The sequence below is a fragment of the Symphalangus syndactylus genome, chromosome 11 (assembly GCF_028878055.3).
Source record: "Symphalangus syndactylus isolate Jambi chromosome 11, NHGRI_mSymSyn1-v2.1_pri, whole genome shotgun sequence".
In the NCBI taxonomy this organism is placed as follows: domain Eukaryota; kingdom Metazoa; phylum Chordata; class Mammalia; order Primates; family Hylobatidae; genus Symphalangus; species Symphalangus syndactylus.
Genome location: NC_072433.2, coordinates 103,545,805 through 103,568,212, shown reverse-complemented (window position 1 = coordinate 103,568,212; position 22,408 = coordinate 103,545,805). Strand labels below are relative to the sequence as shown.

Here is a 22,408-nt window from a genome sequence, read left to right as displayed (position 1 = left end):
GGGGAGAAGAAACGGAGATTATGCTTTTTTTTGAGACAGGGTTTCACTCCCATCGTCCAGGCTGGAGTGCAGTGGCACGATCTCAGCTCACTGCAACCTATTCCTCCCCACCAGGGTTAAAGCAACTCTCCTGCCTCAGCTTCCTGAGTAGCTGGGACTACAGGTGCCTGCCACCACGCCCAGCTAATTTTTGTATTTTTAGTAGAGATGGGGTTCCACCATGTTGGCCAGGCTGGTCTCGAATTCCTGACTTTCAAGTGGTCCACCCGCCTCGACCTCTCAAAGTGCTGAAATTACAAATGTGAGCCACCATGCCCGACCTAGAAATGGAGATCGTTTCTATCTGGCATAAGGAAAGAACAAGTAAATAACAGTGGTTGATTCTTCTAAAATACTGAGATGTTCTGAGGTGATAAGCTGTGCAACATAAAGCTAAAAAAAAAAAAGGGCTAGACTAAAACGTCCTGAAACTGCCCCTAACTTGGCTACAGGAAGCAATGTCCAAATACTTTCCTAAAGTTTTACTTTACAAATACTTATATAGTGTATACAACTAGTATGCTGTGCACATACAGTTAACAAACATAGCTCCAGATTCTTTATGAATGTCAATTCATCCAATCCTGGAAGCAACCCCCTAAGAAGGAGCTATTATTGTTCCCATGTCTTATAGGAGGAATCCAAGGGACAGATAGGTGAAATGATGGGGCCAAAATGACAGAGGCAGGATTTGAACCAGGATGGTCTTGCTCTAGAGTCCATGCTGTCATTCCTTGTACTTTGTTGCATACTGAGGAATAGAGCTGGTACCATTTGTCCTGAGAATACCCTTGTAATAGCTGTTGCCCAAGAACATGGTCATTATGAGTAGCCATTATAAAGCATTTCCGTAAGATGCTCGGTAGTCACCTCCCTGATAGAATACCAGTTCCTTCTTAAATGTCACTTTTATTTTCCTAAACGTAATAGGGTTGGAAAATGACATTAATCCTCAATTATCTAAGGGCTGATCAAAACAAATGATAAAACATTGAATCTGTGAGAAATAGGTTGACTTAAGAATCTCTTGTGAATTGTTCACTTTCCAGTCGAGTCTCTGGGGGAGAAAATGGTATAACAGACTGCCCTTGTACTTGATGATTTAGCAGGGCGTGGACCACAGGTCCCAGGGCTACATAAGTGTTAGGAGCAAGGTCCTATGCAGACGTAAAAGTGACCATTAGTCTAGCTCACTAAAACCAAGACAGTTTTACTCTAACTCCTCACCCCAAGGAAGGAAAGGAAAAGAAGAAATAGAAGGATGAAAAGAAGAAACACACTAATATTTTTGAAACTATCAAATAAACTCATCTTTACTAAAGGTCAAGTTTGTATCACTGTAGCAGTGACATGTTTGTTTTCGCACCATACGCAGCCACTTCCTCTCAACACACACCCTTAGAAAAATTCTTAAAGGAGTTCCATGCCCACCATATTTAGGGCCTCTTCTCTCCTTTCAATTTTACACTTTATTTTTACACTTCCAACTTTAATTCACTTGAATTTTACACTTCTCAACATTGCTCTGAGTGATCCAGGTTTCTAGGCAGCAAGTAACACGATTTAAAGCTGAATCCCTCCCCGCACCCCCACACCCATCCCTGCCCGCCCAGGTTCAAGCCATGGCAACACAATTCAGTGGTGCTTGCTGGAGGGCGAAGAGGAAGTCCTAGGATTAAGCCAGTTTATGTTCAAACAACTTCATTCAGGAAGAACAGTGTATGAGACCTGGGATGCACACTAAGATGGTTGGGAATGACCCCTGACCCTGGTCTGTGGTTTACCAGAAAGCACCATTTTTGTTTGCTAGGGCCATATGAGCTTTTGGATATTGAAAAAGATTGTCATTGTCCAAAAGAAGATTTCATTCACAGAATTCTATGTTTAAAAGGCTTCCCAGTTCTTCTAGACAATTGGTGTCAGCAATCGCAAGCCAAGTCCCATCCAGAACCCGGGGGACTGAGTGACGGTTGGTGGCAAGAACCCCTTTCAATTCTGCTTTATTATTATCCACTTTGTAAATTCCTCTTCTTTTTTAATCTCTAAACTGCTAATTAACATAAACAGGCCATGCCAAAAGGGGGCAATCTGAGAGCTTTCTGAGGAGCTGCCAATGCATATTAATCAGTTGTTCATTTACAATTCATATGTTCAGCTCTGACTTAAGTTTTGAGGGGAGGCAGGCAAGGAAAAGCCCCGAGTCATCTCAAACCTGATACCAAAGTAATAGGCAATTCCATTCCAATAATGAGTCTGACCACAGCACCACCAATAAAGTCAAGCAAGTAATAAACAAATGCAATAAAACTGCTTTGAAATTAAAGGGCAGGGTGATTCTGGCAGCCTACTGAAGTTTGAAGAAACTTCCCTATTCAGCAATTTACAAAACAGGCCCCTACTCATCCACCCCTTACCACACCCTTCCCCCGCTCCCACCATGCACACTCACAGTTAGCTGGCAAGAGAATTTTCTCGTTTTATTTTCACATGAGTCGGCCTGTTATCTTTCTCTGTTGTATTTTTCCTAAAACAAAAAGCAAACAGATTTCCCAAGAACTGAAAAAAATTATATATATATGTGAATCCTGCAAATAATTCCTTTCTTATCACCTCCCCACTCTTTCTTTTAAGTAATGAGGGGACTTAAAAGTCTGCATGGGAGACTTGAGGTCCTGGTTTAAAGCTGTGGGTAATTTTCCAGCCCCAGGACTTCCTGCATTTTAGAAAAAGTCAATGTTATTTCAAGGGAAAATGAGCTGTTTTGCTTTCCCTCACTAGCCCCCCATCTCCTCTGTTGAGTATAGTTCTTTTCTTTTCTTTCTTACGAATCCCAGACAAAAACGCCCTTGTACTCAGCTCACACAGAAGGGGATGTTTAAATATAGCCCCACACCTGAGCTGCTGATTCTCTTTCTCCCCTTCCAAGGCTAGATTGGCAGCAAATTGTAAAGACAACCCAATTCTCAGCAAAACAGGAAGGTGAACAGAAGCAAGAAATGTAAACTTTAGCTTAAGTACATTTTAGACTTTAATTGACCATCATTATGAGGAAAAGAGTGGCTTCTGGAAATAATTTTACCTTTGTCGTCATCCATCCTGTCTATCAAATAATCAAAGTTAAGATGGAAATATATTTTCAAAAGAGAGATGGAGATGGAGATCATTTTTTTGTTAGCCCTCTTGATGAACAGATGTGGCATGTTGAATACCAAGTATTTGGTACGTGTATTTGAAGATAATGAAAGAGCACACGAATCCATCTGTGTTCTAGTCTTTGGGCCAATTTAACTTTCAGAGCCCTCCCTTCTGAGCTACATATATGCAGATGCTATAGCTCTAGTGTCAGAGAGAAGAGCTAATACAGGAAAGTTTTCATAAAAGATGTTCCTTGGAGCACAATGCCTTGATTTATCAGAAGGTGCTAAATGGGATCCGGAGACATCTCTTGAAGGCTGCGCTCTTTTCTTCTTGCATGTGGATATCATGAACATGGATATGGGCTTATCTGCCCTGATAAGACATAACTCATTAAGCAGAAAATGAACTGTTTTGACTCTGTGTTTGACCTTGTGTTAATTTTTCTTTGCCTATAGGGACCATATTTATACTGTTGATATAGACACATCACACACGGAAGAAATTTATTGTAGCAAAGTAAGTTGTTTTAAAACCATATTTGTAAAATGAAGGACCTTTGGATAGTTCTTGAACAGAATATGTATTTTAAGTGCATTAAGATGATGTAGCTAATCATAATTTAGAGATGCCAACATGCAATCTGTGAAATCCTAATTAGGGAATAGGTTAGGATTTAATACATGTTCAGAAACAGTTATGTACTTCATATTTTATTCATCAAATCTATGTGTATATATATATTTTGAAGTTTTAGGTAATTTCTACATTTCTTTTATAAAAATATTGCCTCATTTATTCAGGAAAATATCAGTTTTCATAAGTAAAATTTTGTTCCACAAATGCATTCTACAAAGGTTTCAAGGTTATATTTCCATGTCTTGCAGTATTAAGTTTGATTTGACTGTTGTGGTGCAGGAACTTGATCGTTACCCATTTCAGACAGACATAAAGTATAACCTAAGCTTTCCTCATAACTCCACATGAGGATATTTTAGTTAATAAAACCTGTGCCATAGGAGTAGAAGATCCCTTCAGTCCATTAACTTATGTGAAGGAGTATAACCTGAATTAAATCTTTGTCCACCTAGACTGAATGTCCTCTTTATGTTTAAGAAAATGACTTCTGTATTTTAAGAAAAAAGGCTTCTTGATAAAAATTGATTTATCATCTGAAAGGGCAAGGACATATATTTTATCAAAATGAGCATAATTTGGCAAATTAATTTGGATAGTTTATGTAAAATTTCCACACTGTTGTTTATTCTTCTTTCTTTTCTCCTTCATCTTTATCTCAAACAGAAGACCATTTTGTGGTTTGATGAATAGATAGGAGTTCAAAATTAAACGAACATTTTCATCTGGAATCTTTTGTTGTTATGGTGAATTAATCATGGAGAAAGGGTGCAGAAAGCTTTCAATAAATATATGTTCAGCCTTTAGTCTCCCCAAGGGAACTCTTACTTCTAAAATCAAATGCAACAACCTCTGGGCTCTAATTGATTTCTTTCTTGATCCCTGCAGAAACTGACATGGAAATCTAGACAGGCCGATGTAGACACATGCAGAATGAAGGGAAAACATAAGGTAGGCAATTTTCATTTCTCCTGCAGCTGCCACTTTGGGTTAAGTTTTTGACTGTTGTCCCCAGCCATAGACTGTGATGTAGAATGGATTGTGCTTTTTCCCTTTTCCCTCAGTAATTGCTTTTCTCATCAACTTATTGAAGGCTTTAATTTGCAAAAATAGTTTGCTTTTAATGTGATGAAACATTACAACAGCTGCTAGGTCTGCATCATGAACTACTTAGGCGCACACAGGATTATGGACACAAAGCCGGCTGCCCAGAGTCTTCTGAGTGCACTCCGATGCCCACCTCCGCAGTCCAAGGCCCCCAGGGAGTCTGTGGAAGAGCTCATAAAAGGCTGCTGCCGACATGCGGGGTTTTGTGCCTTTGGTCATATAACAACATAAAAACACACTTCAACCAGCAGCTTTGTACATCAGGGAATGCTGGAGCATCTGGCATTAAAATTAATATGATGGGGGTTGGCATTTCCAGGCTTGCCTTCCTTTTGTGACATAAAATAAACACACACTCTTCCATTCTATGCCTTGTTTTCATTTACTGTTGAAAGAGTAATCGTTGATGTTGGCATCATCTTGTGGTTTAACATCAGGAGGAACTTGAACTTTTAATGGGAGAAGTCCTCAGCTACCTCTATTTTAACCTTATTGTCAGCCGACCATGGCATACAGTGAAGAATCAGTTTCTGTATTGAATGGACATGATACAAAACAGTTTGAATTATTTTTCAGGATGAGTGCCACAACTTTATTAAAGTTCTTCTAAAGAAAAATGACGATGCATTGTTTGTCTGTGGAACTAATGCCTTCAACCCTTCCTGCAGAAACTATAAGGTAAATGCTATTTGTCGGTTGGAACCACACTGCAGGAGGCATTTCATAATTTACTGTGATTGTACCTGCAGCAACCTAAGAGGGGTAATTCAACACCACCTGAGTTCCTCTCACTTGTTCAACTTAATGTATTGCTCCACATGAGTGATCCTAAGCAGGCTTCTAAGCTTCTTGTTTGTTCAGGATTGATTGACACATCTTTAAAGAGCCTGCCTAGCAAAGTTAGTTTCTGTAAGGCCCTTTTCTCTATTGTTCAGAAGACTGACATACTTACCACGTACACCATGTGGATTTCCTCTCTCTATTTTTTTTCTCCCTCCCACCCCACTATCTAACCTCTGAGCACAAAAGCACACTTATATGGTGAGTGATTTCTATTCTAAAAGGTATCTCAAAATCATGGCATTTGAAACTGTAGACTTTCCTATAAGAACACAGGAATTTAATTCCATTGACCACTCAGCTTTCTTGACCACGGCCTCACTTACTTTGGCTTTATGCAAGGGGGAGAAAAAGCCCTCTTAAAGAGTTAGCAAATCTAGCTGGTTTTGATGCAGCTAACAGAGGTGCTGATAAAGGAGGAAATAAAGGGAGATCTGTGAGATTGGGGTTGGGGGTTGGGGGGAGTGTGAAGGTAAGGGCTCCATTTTGTACAGTATGTGAATGCCGAGCACTGTGAACAGCACTGCCTATGGGACATGAATAGAGCTATCCAGCAAGAAGATGGATCGGTAAGCTTTGGTTTAGAGAGACATGTGGGGAGAAATATAGATTTGGGTTCCATCATCATAAAGTGAAACCCTAGGAGTGGGAAGAATGAGAAAAGCAATGATAGGCTGGAATCCACACCAGCAAGCTCACTAGAAAAACCCCCTGTATTTTTTTGGCATGTACAGTGAAGGCAGGGTCTGTTTGACCCTCATACTCATCTTCCATCTGACACTTGGAAATGGGCACTAACAGGGCCAGGATTAGGGTGCCTCAGGCACAAAATATAAGGGGGCACCAAAAAATTCAGTAATTAAGATGTTAGATTTTTAATGCAATATTTTTAAAAAATCAAAATTAATACATAAAGGTCTGTCATAAACCAAAGATCAAGTTTTTAAGTATAAAGACAAGATCCATCAGTTTATAATAGAGGTAGCCAGTCTAGCCCAGCATTGACTCTAGCTAGTGACAGCATACGGATAAGGTTTCAACTTTAATTTACCACTTAATATTCCATCCCTGTTTGTCATTGTTTAGGACTCATTAAGATTAATGCTTCTAACAAATCCCAAGGAACTCCCCAGATGGAAAGCTATCTTTTATGACAAAGTACAGGTTTTCTTGGCACAGTAATATACAGGGCATGAATGGTCTGGCTTATTCTTCCTGTACATGTTCCATTTGCCATGATTCTACACTTATAGTAATGCCGTCACCTCTTGCTTGTTTTTTGCCACACCTGCTGAGACATGCTCCAGGAGTCCAGGCCTCTCAGAAGCCACAGATGGGATGTTGCTCATGCTCAGTTCCCAACAATATGCCTAGCACTGTGAATGGTAGTAAGAACCCTTGGCATTGCTCAGAAAAGTGTATTTTTAGACTCAGGGCACAGTGTGACCTTGCTGATGATATGGGACATAATGTATTTGGCTGCAGGGAGAACGACAGCTTCTGTCTTAAGTGCTTTTTATCAACAGATCAGGACAAAGGTTCAAAGTGAAAACAATGACCAGCCGTCCACTGAAAAACCCAAGTCTTATCATAGCACATAAGCATCAAGTTGACTAGAGTGACATGAAGCAAGAGAGTGACAAATTTTCAGTATCTGCCTTTCTGCCATGCCCTGATCTATATTAATTTTTATAACACAAGTAAGCCGAATGTGTTAGAAATGTTATAGCCCCCAATTAGATTATCAAGATTATGTAGGGGAGAGCTTTGAAGGCTACCAACTATAAATCTAAAACTGCACTCCCTGCCTTTTTCCTCCTATTCTCTAAACCCTTTGAACTTCTGCAAAAATCAGGCTGGGTCTTTGTATAATTATCTGTAACCGATAGTGGTTTAACTTCCCAGGAGCTGCTGTGAAGTCTAAGATTCGATGACTGCTTCAAGGGTTAGTTTTTACTTCTTGGAAAGAGGAATTCACCATGGCTTTTGTCTCTGGATCTTTCCAACCTCACAAACTGAAATGTTTGTACTTCACTACTTCTTGCCTTTGACCAGCTATAGCTATAGCCACTTTTTCTTTTTTTTTTTTAGGATTAGTTACATTATAAAGAAAACCATATACCCCTTGTCTGTTGTTTCCTCATTGCTAGGATTAGAGTGTGCACAGCTTAGGATAAGGGCATTTCTGTTGCATCACTGTGCTAAGCATCATTTTTGAATACATGCCAGACCCACAGACCACAAAGTCTGTCAGAGTTCAACAGAAAGCTCTTGGTTGGTATAAAATATCTGAAAAAGACTTTCATAAAAAAATGTGCTGGGTAGAAGAGTACACTGCTTGAAAGAATGTCTGATTTGACCATCTTTCCCCTAAAAATATGTTTTTAACACAGCTATTTTATGTGATTCTCAACTACAGTTTAAAAAAAAATAGAGTGGCTTCAACAGGGTGCATCTCAAAGTGATTACAGATTAAAAAAGGCCTGTCACATCCTGGAAATTATTTCTGAGGGTTTAGGGCAAAAGAAAAGGTTGTTGTTTGTAATTAAGTCTGATTATTTCATTTAGATGGATACGCTGGAACCATTTGGGGATGAATTCAGCGGAATGGCCAGATGCCCATATGATGCCAAACATGCCAACGTTGCACTGTTTGCAGGTAAGCGACCTGATTGCATTTGCTCCTCGTTGCATTTGCTTTTGCTTGTTTCATCCTGTCACTGAGAATCTGCTCTAGAGCATTCATGGAGTCACAGTTATGCTTTGATTCTCTGGTGAATAGTGTAATTAAGAATGCCTTTCCATTTGCAATTAGTATGAAAATTGTACTTTTGCTTCTGAAACGAAGTCTTTGCTACACTTACCCATGTGTTTGTGCCCTCAGGAAAGGATAATGGCATAGCACTGAACATGTGATGAATCAGTTAAGGAATGTTCGGGCTCAAATAATAGAAAATCCCACTTCAAACCACCAATGTAAAAAAAAATTAAATTTAAAATCCCCTACCGATGTGCATTTATTGTTTAAGGTAGGATGGACTTTGGGTTGGCTAGATTCAACAACTCAACAGTGTCATCCGGGAGGCAGCTCCTTTTCATTCCCATGCTCTACATTGACCTCATGATGAGACTGGTGGTTCTCACAGTCAGAGGATGGCTGCCAGCCCCAATTAGGGCTACATGTCTTCTTGTCCATATATAGAAAAGAAAGGGAAAGAAACAAAAGGAAGCTTCTGGAAGTTCTCTCAGAGCAATGAGGCCACATACCCACAAGCTTCCAACAAACATCTTCTCAAATATCATTGATCTGATTAGGTTACATGCCCATCTCTTACTGAAAGACCATGGTGGCTGAGGGGAGGGTGCTAATTGCTTAGGCTGACCTCTACTCCCCAACACTACCCCTCTTTCCACTGCAAAAGATATAAATAGCAAACAGACCATTATTTTCAGATTTAGTGGGATTTTTGTGTATGAGTCTGTGTGCTTTAATTAGAAATTTATTTAGGAATTCATTACCAGCTGTGTATGTGGAGGTGGGTGTAAGAGAAGTGTTGGTATAATAGTGATTGTTATAGCTTGTAATAAAGCAGTTAGCTATAATTTCCATCACAACAGCTAAAAACTGGCACATACTAGCTGGATGAGGGACCCTAGGGCTCTGATTATGAAACAAGATTAGTTCCTGGCTTCCTGAACCTCTCCCTCAGTGTTATCCATTTGTGGACCTGAATCTGCAGTGATAGATTGTCAGGTTAAGAAGGGCAGGTTCCTTGGGTTCTTCCCCCTAAATGAGAGCACAGTATTACTGAGAAGCAGTTCTGTCAAGAATACAAAGTCTTGTAGACCTATTTGTAAGGTATGAGCAAGGCTAGTGGAGACAGTACTTGAGCATATTCCCAAGTGCATGACTACTGCTGGAGGTTCTCACTGACACTTGGAACCTGCATTAGTTGGGACCTTGGAGAATGTGGGCTGCAGGGGAGAATTTAAATTTAACTGTAGGGCCAGGACTGGTAGCTCACGCCTGTAAGCCCAGCACTGTAGGAGGCCAAGGCGGGAAGATTGCTTGAGCCCAGGAGTTCAATATCAGCTGGCAACATAGTGAGACCCCATTTCTACAAAAAAGAAAAAAATTAGATGGGCATGGAGACCAAGAGGTTGAGGTTGCAGTGAGCTGTGATCGCACCACTGCACTCCAGCGTGGGTAACAGAGGGAGATCCTGTCTCAATAAAATAAAATAAAAACATAATTTAAACGTAAACTAAAAAGAGGACTTATTGTAGCCTAAGGTAGAAAAGGTAGAATAGGCAGAGAACTTACAATGGCCACCAAGTTTTTAGGAGCTATACAGAGCAAGCGTCATGAGTTAATACTATAACTGTCTCCACCCCTAGTGTTATATCTACATAGATTTTCATTTAAGTGTTTGAAATCTCATAAAAGCTCAGCCATTAATAATAGGAGATCCTCATTGCAAATGAATGGTATCATATTACTAAGAGTGGCAGAGGCTGGGCGCAGAGGCTCACGCCTGTAATCTCAGCATTTTGGGAGGCCAAGGCGCACAGATCACCTGAGGTCTGGAGTTCAAGACCTGGCTGACCAAGTAAAAATACTAAAAAGACCAGCCTGTCTCTACTAAAAATACAAAATTAGCCAGGTGTGGTGGCACATGTCCGTAATCCCAGCTACTCAGGAGGCTGAGGCAGGAGAATCACTTGAACCCGGGAGGCAGAGGTTGCGGTGAACCAAGATTGTGCCTGCCATTACACTCCACCCTGAGCAACAAGAGTGAAACTCCATCTCAAAAAAAAACAGTGGCAGAAAAGTATTCTGTTCTACAAGTATATGTTCTGGTGAGATACCCAGTTTTAAAAGAATGTAAAACAAAAAGAGTTTTGGAAAGTAGTTAGGAGGAATAGCCATCACCACTACCTACATCCTCCTCTTCCTTCCCCCACTACCCAGGTATATCTGTATGGCTTGGGGCTACAGGAATATAGAATACATATTCTATAGTCTTAAATATATAAATAATGTCTTTATGACCTGGGACTCAAAATCCATAGGAAAAGTTATGATTCATAGATATTTTTTGGGCCAATTTAAAGGTTTGCTCTCTGCAGTTTAAATCTACCAAAATAGTCAAAACTTATTGATATATAGCTGTTAATATTGCAGATATTAAGACATCTCTAAATTGAACCTGGACAAATTTTAATTATTTTAAGACCAAAGACAACATCAAGATCTTTGTTTAACTATATTGGGATATGAGTTTTTTTAAAACAAACAAACAAAACAATAAACCATTATGTTTACACTACATATAAAAGAGCTTGAACAGTACTATGTTGTATGCAAGTCACTTTGACATACAACTGATGAATATATGTAATCCACTAAAAGTGAATCACGGAAGTAATTTTTTTATTTTGAATATAATTCTTGTTTCCATGTAATCAACACAGATTTTGCTATTCTAGAACACCCCTTTTGATTATTTGTTGGCAGAGTGTTTGCTAAGCCAGGAAGGAACCAAAAGGTCTAGAGACTAATCTTCAGTCTGCTTTATTCTCTTATGCCTGGGATCTACCCTCAATCATGTCTCCCCCAAAGCATGAATTATTAAAGAAAGACCTGTTTGAACTCAGTGTCACCCCTTCCCCTTTCTTCTTTGCTTTAGCATGTTGTGTTTCAGAATGTTTTTAGTTTGTGACTTTGGAGATACCGAAGCAAATACCTGTTATTGAAACCAGATTGCGAGGGTTTAGTGAACTGTCAAGCCTGAGGTCAAGAGGAGCTGTGACTCTCAGGACGGTAGCAATTTAGTCAGCCCTTTTTTGCTTATGAACCCTCTCTTTTCAACTCCTCTCACCTGATCAGGCTGAGGACTTCTTTACTTATGCATGTGCCTAAAATTTCTGGGGACACAATCAGCATCTATGTTTCCCTGGGCTCTCACCTAATCCAGTTTAGCATGGTGTGGTGGCAGTAGTAGTGTCCAAGGATCCTTGGCCTTGACGTTTCAGTTAAGGTCCAGCTAATCAAGTGAAACAAACATCTTTCATTTACCCTGTTCCCTGAGCTGCTGCTGCTGCTGCCGGTTAAAAAAAATTGCCATGCAATTTTAAAATGAAAAATGTTGCATCTCTCATGATCCCAGTGTAAAATGGTTAGGAATGTGGGCCAAGAGTTTTCCCAGCGACTGTTGGATTTTTCCCAGTTGTCCTATTTCATTTGCCTGATGTTGGAAAGCAATCTAGGGGATGTCTTTATTATTCCTCCACCCCCACTGACTTCCTTCCACCCTGTTCACCTCTTTTCTTTTTCTTCTAAGATGGAAAACTATACTCAGCCACAGTGACTGACTTCCTTGCCATCGACGCAGTCATTTACCGGAGTCTTGGAGAAAGCCCTACCCTGCGGACTGTCAAGCACGATTCAAAATGGTTGAAAGGTGAACAAACAATTAAAAGAAGGAGGGTCGGAGGGGAGGGGAAAACATATCTTGTGGGAGATTTAGAGTCTGGAGGGACCAGACTGTATCTTCATTTGAGTAATGGCTTCTGACAGACAGAAACACGTAAATTGCATCTTTGGCTTCAACTGATTTATTTACCTCTCTTTTTTCCTTCCCCTGAGTTTCTGGAGTATTAACAAAACTACCAATGCCACAACAATAGAATACATTACATTCATCTTTTCTTGCTTCAAGCTCTCATTTCTGAGGTCTGCATGAAAAGAACTGAACAATGCATTCATGGAAGGGGACAGGGGCTTGGAGGTGGTGGGGAAGAGGAGAAAAGCTATTCACAGCCTTGTATGAGTCAGGGTGATGAGGCAGTGTATACAAAATCTTCTCTGTAATAGGGGCATTCCATTGTGGAAAATAAAATTACAGAGATACGCAAAATTCGATAATTCTTCATTGTGGATTGCAAAGCTTCTGAAAGATATAATGTGTAAGTGTGAATGCCTTGTGAAATCACCAGCACTTGCCTGTGTGAAGTCATTAGAAATGGTTAGTGTTAACCAAATGTCTAATGGTCCTACACTTTTAATTAATAACATGTCTTTGGCTACACTTGATTGAAATCCTGTTAACTCTGTGTGACATGTTCCCAATTAAAGTGCCTGTTTGTCTACAGAACCATACTTTGTTCAAGCCGTGGATTACGGAGATTATATCTACTTCTTCTTCAGGGAAATAGCAGTGGAGTATAACACCATGGGAAAGGTAAGAAGGGATGCTGTCCCTGGCTCAATTTGTAACATTTTCAGAAACCCACACCTTTGGACAAATGTTGTTATAAATGAGAACCATAAATCTAATAACAGAGTGCGGTCTGGAGGCCCTATCTGCTTTTTCAGAACAGTAATTAACCACAGGAAATTTCTTAAGTATTTCTATTGAAAATTTATGTTTGGTTGGTTTCATGCTGAGATTCAAGTATCTTTTTTTTTCTTTTTGAGATGGAGTCTTGCTCAGTTGCCCAGGCTGGAGTGCAGTGGTACAATCTCGGCTCACTGCAACCTCTGCCTCCCGGGTTCAAGTGATTCTCCTGCCTCAGCCTCCCAAGTAGCTGGGATTACAGGCATGCGCCACCGTACCTGGCTAATTTTTTTATTTTTAGTAGATACAGGGTTTCACCATGTTGGCAGGGTGGTCTCGAACTCCTGACCTCAAGTAATTCACCTGCTTCAGCCTCCCAAAATGTTGGGATTACAGGCATGAGCCTCCGCACCTGGCCTGAGATTCAAGTGTCTTAGATGTGGTTTCCAGGTATACTCAACAGTTTTGTTTTTTTTTTTCTTAATTGAGTTGCTCCACAGAGACTGTAACTATCCGGTATCTTTAATCAAATTGAGTCTTGATGTTTTTCTTTATTGCAAAAAGCAACATACAACACTTAGGGGATGTCCATTAGGGGATGTCCATTTTAGTTCTTTTTACCAGAGAGTGGATCAAGGTCCCTACGTTGGAGGGTAACATAGAATGCCAGGGTGGCTTGCACAGATTCAGGGCCCAGAGGCAGCTAGTGAGGATGGCAGAGATGGTGCATACAAAGTGAGCTTTTGTTTGAGGAAATAAAAAGCTAAGCGGTCTGTATGGAAATGAGTTTATGTGGCTGGGAGCTGATTCCCTGAAGGATTTATGGCTCTGTATTAAATGCCACAGCCTTATCTTTTAAAACATGCTGCTCTAATGCTGAGTTTTCCTCTTTTTTTCTTTTCTTTCTTTTTTTTTTTTTTTTTTGCTACTGATTTTAGAAACAGTATTAAATTAAGCACCTTGTTGTTTTGTTTCTGTTTTCAAGGAATGCAGATTCTACTAAGATCTCCTTGCAAAATGAATGCATTTCATTTTCCCTATGTGTTTTTCCTCTGCAGGTAGTTTTCCCAAGAGTGGCTCAGGTTTGTAAGAATGATATGGGAGGATCTCAAAGAGTCCTGGAGAAACAGTGGACATCGTTCCTGAAGGCGCGCCTGAACTGCTCAGTTCCCGGAGACTCTCATTTTTATTTCAACATTCTCCAGGCAGTTACAGATGTGATTCGTATCAACGGGCGTGATGTTGTCCTGGCAACCTTTTCTACACCTTATAACAGGTAATCATGCCCTAGCTGTGTTGACCTCATCAATTCTTCCTGGCTTCCTTCTCCCAGGGGGTTCTCTTCTAATAAATAATATTTGCAACTGACTGAAAATTGCATTCATTGTGTGTAGCTAAGAAGCACTTAACACTTAGTTTTCATCGACAAATTAATAGTAGTTTAGAAGCACTATTAAGTTAGGTTTTAGGGGAAGTAATTAGATAAATTATAACAATATCTTATATTTATATAAGCCTGGTATATAAACACTTTTTATGTGTTATTTATAAATCCTTCTAGTAATCCTAGAAACTAGATAATATTGTCCTCTTTTTCCACTTAAGGAAACTGAGCTCGACATATTATACTACCTGGTCCAAGTAGTCAGTAGATGGAAGAGGCAGTCTGGAACTCTAGAATGTTCCTCCTGTCTCTTCTAGGTCATCCAATAATTTGCAGTGTTTGACTTTTAATATTCTCATGACTGGATCAGTACCTTTTGAAGCTAAAACATTGGAAATGTATTAAAATGCTACAGGGTAAAATCTAGGATTCAAGATAAAGGACTTTGGTTATTATCCTGTCCAACAAAGTCACCCTTGGGCAAGCTCACTCAACAAGTTGGGCCACAAGCCAGACCCCAACCACAGCACCAGAATCTGACTCTGGAAGGTTCTAGTGAGAATTTATAAATCATCAAACATTGTACCTACAAATTATGAGTGTCGGCCTAGTCACACCTATTTTTGTATTTAGTTAAAACTAAGACTTTGAGCAACTAAATGAGGCACTATTAATTGTTCCTAGAGCAGTGAAAATGTGTACAGAACAGAAGGAAGATAAGCATTAGTGTTTTTTCTTAGTACTCAGCTGTCTGTTAAGCCAACAAGATTTCAGAGTCCTAGTACTGTTGTGTGAAAATGAACCTAACTGTGTGCATGGTCGTGAAATCTAAATTCATGCACTGTGTTCTCATTTCTGTGCAGAATTTTGGGTGTTCTGTATTGAGTATCTTCCTCTAGTAATACTCTGATTTGCTTTGAATTAAACTTTTTACAAAGACTTTTAAGAACTTGACGAGTGCCTAAATGACAGGCACAAAAATGATAAAACTAAAGGATAACATCTAAAAAGAAATGCTTAAGAACAGAGCAAATTTCATGAAGGATGAAATCATGTTCCTCAATTATACAGCAGATGAGAGTGAAGCTCCCCACTGAAAATAATACGAAAATATGAACCCATATTGCACCAAGAAGTGTTCAGTTAGATTTAAGCAAGCTTTAAACATCTGTAGGGATTTTTAGACTTGCGGATAACAACGATATTTAAAAATTCGGGCTTTTATTGCTCATACATCAGAACCTATCTCTCTAGGATTTTGAAAAAGTATACTGTCTTGGCGCATGGAAATGCAGGGGCTAGTGGAATCTAAGACCAGTTCTAATTTTCGTTTCTGTTTTGTTTTGTTTGTTTTGCCTTGTTTTTTAAGGATGTGGGGTACTTTGTGATTACAATATAGTAGTAAGCTCTTAAATATTATAGATAACTCTATTTACAGTATTTTCTTAAATGGCCCCTAAGAAATATCCACTTAATGCATGCTTATGCAGTCTCAGAAATCATTTGTTTGGTAATCTAATACCCACCTAAAAATATACATACCCACTGTCATCTATAAATTATAGTCCCTCTGTTTTCACTTTCTCTGGTTTCATGCTCTCTACTTCGTGCTTTACACATGCAAACTTGGTCATGTCAAATCATTTCAAATCCATTATTTGCCCTGAGGATAAAGCCCTTGCTGTTTGGTATGACACACAAGCCCCCACACGGTCTGGCCCCATTTCCTTCTCTAGTTCATCCCCTCCCATCCTCCGCCATGCAGCCTGTGCCATGGGCTGATCAGAGCAAAGATCTGCTCCTTGAATGTGCCATGCTTTGCTCATTCATTGCTTTCTGCGAGATCTGCCCACCTCACCAACATCTGCCCACTAAAACCCTGCGGATGCTTGAAATGTCAGCTAGTCACCTCCTATGGGACCTTGTGCATACTTCTTTTATACTCTGCTCTTACTAGATTGTCCTGAAGATGTTATTGTTGTGATTTTTGTTATTATTATTATTTTTTTTTCCTGAGATGGAATTTCGCTCTGTCACCCAGGCTGGAGTGCAATGAGCCATCTCTGCTCGCTACAACCTCCGCCTCCCGGGTTCAAGCAATTCTCCTTATTTTTGTCATTATTCTTATACTTGCCTCCACACTGAACTGTGTGCCAGCTGAGGGCAAGACCCTATGTTGTTTGTGGAGCACTTACTGCCTTAAGTAGGGGTTCCATAAACATATGTTGAATGAACGGAAGATGGGAAGGAATGAAGGAAAATTGAAAGGAAAGAAAGGAAGGAAGGAGAGAGAAATGTAAGGGAGGAAGAAGAAAGGATTTCACAACTGATTCTAACCTCAGGAAGACTATGAAACCCTAGGATATCTTTAGTTATTATGAGGTGCATCAGAAAATACTTCAAATAGTATTTATCCTATTTTTCTTAATATATAAGGCAAACACTATATGTAAATGTGTTACTTTCAGAAAAGGAATATGTGACGAGAGTCTTACGAAATGAAGTAAGTAATACAGCGGTTCTGAAATTCCAAAACAAATAAGAATCACTGTTATTTATTTATTTATTTTTTTCATGAGACAGGGTCTCACTCTGTTGCCCAGGCTGGAGTGCAGTGTCTCAGTCTCGGCTCACTGCAACCTCCGCTTCCCAGGTTCAAGGAATTCTCCTGCTTCAACCTCCTGAGTAGGTGGGATTACAGGTGCCCACCACCACCCCTGGCTAATTTCTGTATTTTTAGTAGAGATGGGGTTTCACCATATCGGCCACTCTGGTCTTGAACTCGTGATCTCAAGTTATCCACCCACCTCAGCCTCCCAAAGTGCTGGAATTATAGGCGTGAGCCACTGCACCCAGCCTATCACTGTCTTATACACTTAATTTTGTGAACAACATATGTACATGTATAAATTTATATACATTTAAAATTTATTTTGCCACCTTATTTTAAATAAGCATTTTAAGCTTCTCCCTATTTCTTGCTTTATTTAAGCAATTATTATTAAGCAATTATTATTCAATAATTTTCTTATGAAATTAAAGATGGAATAAATTCTCCTAATCATTTATGAAGTTATTTTTATATCTGTTCAGCATTTGCAAAATTCAAGACAAAATCATTCTCTCTGGATGATATTCCCTGCCCTGGATGATGTTCCCAGACTGCCGGGCACCCATGTCTCTCGTCCTGGGCGCTCTGGCCACGTAATGAATGACCCACTATCTCAAAGCCTGATTAAAACTCGTGGCAAGCTGGTGCCTGTAATTTATTTGATCAAAATCAAGGAGCAACTCTAGTCAAAAACAAATGTGGGTCCAAATGTAAACAGTGCACCCAGATGAATGAATAATTCATTCCTTCCCATCATTGATTAAAAAAAGAAGCCTAAGTCCTTCCAGGGTTGCCAGGCAAGGAAAGAATTATAGGTGTAGCTGATGGCCATTATTGTTATTTATCACTTTATGAAGTACTTTATTTGCAAAGTGCTGGCATTTTAGAGATTTAAATTGTTTAGTCTTATGTAAGTAATCAGGAAGGTAAAAATTTAAATGTACAGAGACTAACATAAAATGTGTATGGGTTTCCCCACAAACACATTCTCACACCCTAAGTTCTTGGCTCGTAAAACCAAATCCAAAGAAGCAATATGTGGACAATGGGAGAGCATTTTTGTTTCAAATTTTCACCGATATTAGTGATACAGAACGCTCTCCAGAGACTTTAGAGAGGTCACTGACTGATAATTAGTATCAGGGAATTCATGAAACTTCTATCACTAGCTCAACAATTCTTCCTTTCTAAATAAAATCAGTTCAAGAGCCAATGTAGACATGAAGGGTTTTTTTCCTCTCTGTGAGCTTGCTATAACTAGCCCATTCTTTAAGGCAATTAATGCAAATTCGATTGAGAGAAATATTTTCTTTGTGTAATAAGATCCCTTATATTTATAGTGTCCAAGGCATGAACTTTAAATTTCATTTGCTGTACTAGGAAAGTTTCTCTGGAGTATGTTCCAAACCACATGCATAACCATTGCATGAGTAACACTTGATGTGAAATGTCATGTTGTAGCATCCCTGGGTCTGCAGTCTGTGCCTATGACATGCTTGACATTGCCAGTGTTTTTACTGGGAGATTCAAGGAACAGAAGTCTCCTGATTCCACCTGGACACCAGTTCCTGATGAACGAGTTCCTAAGCCCAGGTATGTGCAAATATTCATATGGCTGTTTTAAACTTTAGAAATGGCAAAGCTTGCACCTCTGATAATGAACATCCTATGAGCTGCACACCAGTGCCTTCTATGCCAGCCAAGCGGATTGCCTTCATCTCATTAACCAAAACCCAAAGTTACCTTCTCATATAGTCAAACCAATGTTCCTCTAGTCTTCTGCTTAACCTCCATATGTTATTTATCCAATGTAATACTACAATGATAGAAACCATCTGAGACCTCACTGGCTTATAGTTGGGAAAACTGAGGCCCAGAGAGGTAAAGGGTATTGTACAAGTTCAATAGCGGGGGGCGGGGGGTGGTGATTTCCGCTGCTTCTTTATGCTTCCTTTCAATTTTATAGAGACTCGTGTCTTTAAACCCAAATAAAATATGAAATATAAATAGTGTTTTCCGGATTTTGTGACGAAGCTGGATCAGAGCTGAGTCTAGGACTCTAGACCGAGGGTGAGGAGAATCCAGCAGGTACAGTGGACCATTAAGATGTCTCTGGTCTGCCAGGTTTTGGTCTGTTTTGGGTCCAAATACAGTGCAGTGTCCTCCTCCCCAAATCATGCCTTAGAATTTTTTTCATGGGATACTATGGTCCAGAGGCAACCCAGAGACCTCTCAGTCCTATGTAGTCTCTTCCCAAACAGGCTGATTCATCCTAACTGGGACAGAAGGGAAGTCCTCGCTAAGCCCTTTGCCTGCCTCTCTTCTGTGGCATACACTCACACCTCCATCGCAGCATTTGCACTCCAAGTTCCATAGAAACAACCCATGGTGTCTGTCTTCCCCAGGAGTTGTGTGCCTCTGGAAGGAAGCCCAATGTCTTACTAATTTTTTTGTTTTTCAACTCTCTTCTGCAACCTCCAGTCCTCCCCACAACATACCTAGCCAAGTACACTTACATGAACTAACTTAGATAATATAAACCACTTATACCCAGAGGAGAAACTCAGTGGTTCATCCATCTTCATTACCTGAATTATCTGGCATGTTGATACTCTGTTACTTATGGAGAACAGACTAGGTGTGAAAAGCACACCCCGGCAACCTCAGACAGATAGTCTTAAATCATTGCCTGGGATTGTTAACTACCTTCTAGATAAGCGGGAAGGGGAGTTAAGCCTGAGAGATCGGGTTTCAGAAAGTTCTTATGTAATACTGTCTCCTTGGTATGTAAAGATGGTGTCACTCAGCCAATACCAGCACACATACTTTAAGTGATTTTCCACTAATGGGAGTGAGTTTAAACATCCTTCCACATCCCTGCCTCGTCCCTCTTGCAGCACTCAGGATGCTCTCATGGGGCTGGCTGCGTTAGTGCCTTGAGACAGTGTGGACATAGGAGTGGTTCATGCTGGTGTCGTGAGGGTCCAATCTCCTCTCCTGCACCACCCAGGCAAACCAGGTGTCTGGATAAGATGGGCTTCAGTGTCTCCCTAATCTGACTTTGCTAGGATGACCCTTGATTCCTGAAACCACAGAATTTCTTGTAGAAGCAAATTTTTATGGTCGTCATTCAATGACAAGAGAATGACCTTTCAGGAAAGAATCTGATATAATTGGCTTTTCATACCTGCCAAAATCAAACAAAAATAAAAACAACAATAAGAGACAAAACCGAAATGTTCTCTCAGTGAGCCCCAGGTAATGAAACATGATTACATGGAGTCTTACTGGCACATACCCTGGTGAGTTTTGGAGAGTCTTTGCTTTCTACACTTGCGAAAACATCAGCCTAATTGTCTCCCTCTGTAGAGTGAATGCATGAGGAATCTCTAGCAGCCTTTTTGGATAAGTAAAACCATACCCGAGATATGTGCAAACCACACTCACTCACTTGTTTCAAGCTCCATCACTGTTTACTGAGGTTTGTTTGTGCTTCTGGGAGGAAGCCAGCCTGCCCCCAGCTGAGGCTGAACTGTGCTGGCTGAGGCTCCTCTGAAATGAGGAGGCGGCTCAGAGGAAATCTCAGCATATTGTGCTTGGTGGCATTCCGCATTGTTCAACTTCCTCCTCTCAGGCTGCAGTACATTCTCCTCCATTCCAGATGCTTAGAGAAGCAGTTCATTCAAAGAATTTGCCATAAGGCACAAAATAAGCTCCCTCCTTCCTCACGCTTTGTTTCATTTTAGGCCAGGTTGCTGTGCTGGCTCATCCTCCTTAGAAAGATATGCAACGTCCAATGAGTTCCCTGATGATACCCTGAACTTCATCAAGACACACCCACTCATGGATGAGGCAGTGCCCTCCATCTTCAACAGGCCATGGTTCCTGAGAACAATGGTCAGGTGGGTGTCAAGCAAACCATGTCCTGATGGATTTCCTCACTTCATCTCATGTCGGAGAACCAATCAGTGGATCATGCTTTGAAATGCCACAAACATCTTCTGCTATCCTGGGCATTCATTCAGCTGTGAAATGCTGGCCGATTGGTTGGATACCACTAACCCCCCATACACACATTCCCAGGGAGAAGAGTTCCAATATTTTCAGGCTAGTTGGACACATGCCAGCAATTAGAGGAAGGAAATACCTTTCCTTCTGGATTAGCCCATTGATCCAATCTGTGCAAAAATAGAGGAGCAGTGAAGGAGAACCAGTGAATGGATGTGGATACCTGATTGGTTGGAAATGATTACAAAACTTGCAGCAGATTCCACCTGAGCATGGCTCATGGATTGCTCACTGTCACACAGAGCACAGACACCACATTTGCCAGTGTGAAGGATTCACAGTTTAATATTCTTTTTCTGAACTGGTGGCCAACAGCGAAGGGACAGCCAATTAGAGATCTGTGATTGTATTAAAAAACTCTTCCTTGTATTTATTCAGAGCTTATTTCCAAACAGTTCAACAGGCTTTCCCAAGTACCATCCCACTGTGGTAGCCATCAAACAAAATGTTAATTAACTTTACCACTATTTTTATACTATGACTTTACTAAAACATATTAAAGCACTGTAATAGCTCTGGCACATAAAATGGAAACCATGGTATATAACTTGAATGAGGGTCTACATTTTCTGGTTCCAGCTATGGTGCTTAGGACAACTAGGTCCCCATGGAATGTCGAATGTCCAAGGGATTTCAGAGAAAGCAAATTGCTGGTAGGACTTATCCTAGGTACGCCCTTCACCTTTAGCTTTAAATGGATATTGTTTGGTTTGCAGGTCCTTACAGTTTTTAGTAGTGCCATTAGCACCCTACCTCCTCATCCTTCAGAACTCTCCCAGCCCCCTACATACAATTGGAAAGCTTTCCAATCAAACATTTTGTTGATGAAGGCTTTGTACCTCAGAGGAAGAGTATAGAGAAATGGCAGTCATTGCTTTTCAATGTTAAATTAAAGGTTAAATGAATTTCTTATTACTTCTTACCCTCGGTGTAGGAGACATTAGTCTTGTTGTTCATGGAAGGGATTATTGCTAAGTGGTTTCAGGTGGTTTTGGCTATCTATTATGGTACTTGACCTGCAAATACACACACACACACACACACACACACACACAGACACACTCACACACTCACACCTCCTTCCTCCCCTTTGGAGACACACTAATGCTCTGCAAATGGAAATAAAGGGCCAGAACCACTTGAGAACATTATTTATATGCATATATTTTTCTTGAGGTTATTACTAGAAAGCTATGTCACAGCTGTTTGAAGTGGAACAGGGAACACTTTAATGATAGACCAACAAAG

At 40.2% G+C, this 22,408-nt stretch overlaps 1 protein-coding gene across 3 annotated transcripts in view; it reads left to right on the top strand.

The window, feature by feature from the left end:
- Positions 1 to 22,408, top strand: part of SEMA6A (semaphorin 6A) — a 132,827-nt gene that overhangs the window by 74,957 nt on the left and 35,462 nt on the right. For all 3 annotated transcript variants that reach the window (XM_055298695.2, XM_055298696.2, XM_055298697.2), the window contains exons 4-12: positions 3,633 to 3,693; positions 4,699 to 4,761; positions 5,494 to 5,595; positions 8,326 to 8,416; positions 12,102 to 12,221; positions 12,913 to 13,001; positions 14,156 to 14,373; positions 18,554 to 18,685; positions 20,839 to 20,994. In XM_055298695.2, the coding sequence (XP_055154670.1) occupies positions 3,633 to 3,693; positions 4,699 to 4,761; positions 5,494 to 5,595; positions 8,326 to 8,416; positions 12,102 to 12,221; positions 12,913 to 13,001; positions 14,156 to 14,373; positions 18,554 to 18,685; positions 20,839 to 20,994 (1,032 nt within the window). The remainder of the gene's footprint in view (positions 1 to 3,632; positions 3,694 to 4,698; positions 4,762 to 5,493; positions 5,596 to 8,325; positions 8,417 to 12,101; positions 12,222 to 12,912; positions 13,002 to 14,155; positions 14,374 to 18,553; positions 18,686 to 20,838; positions 20,995 to 22,408) is intronic.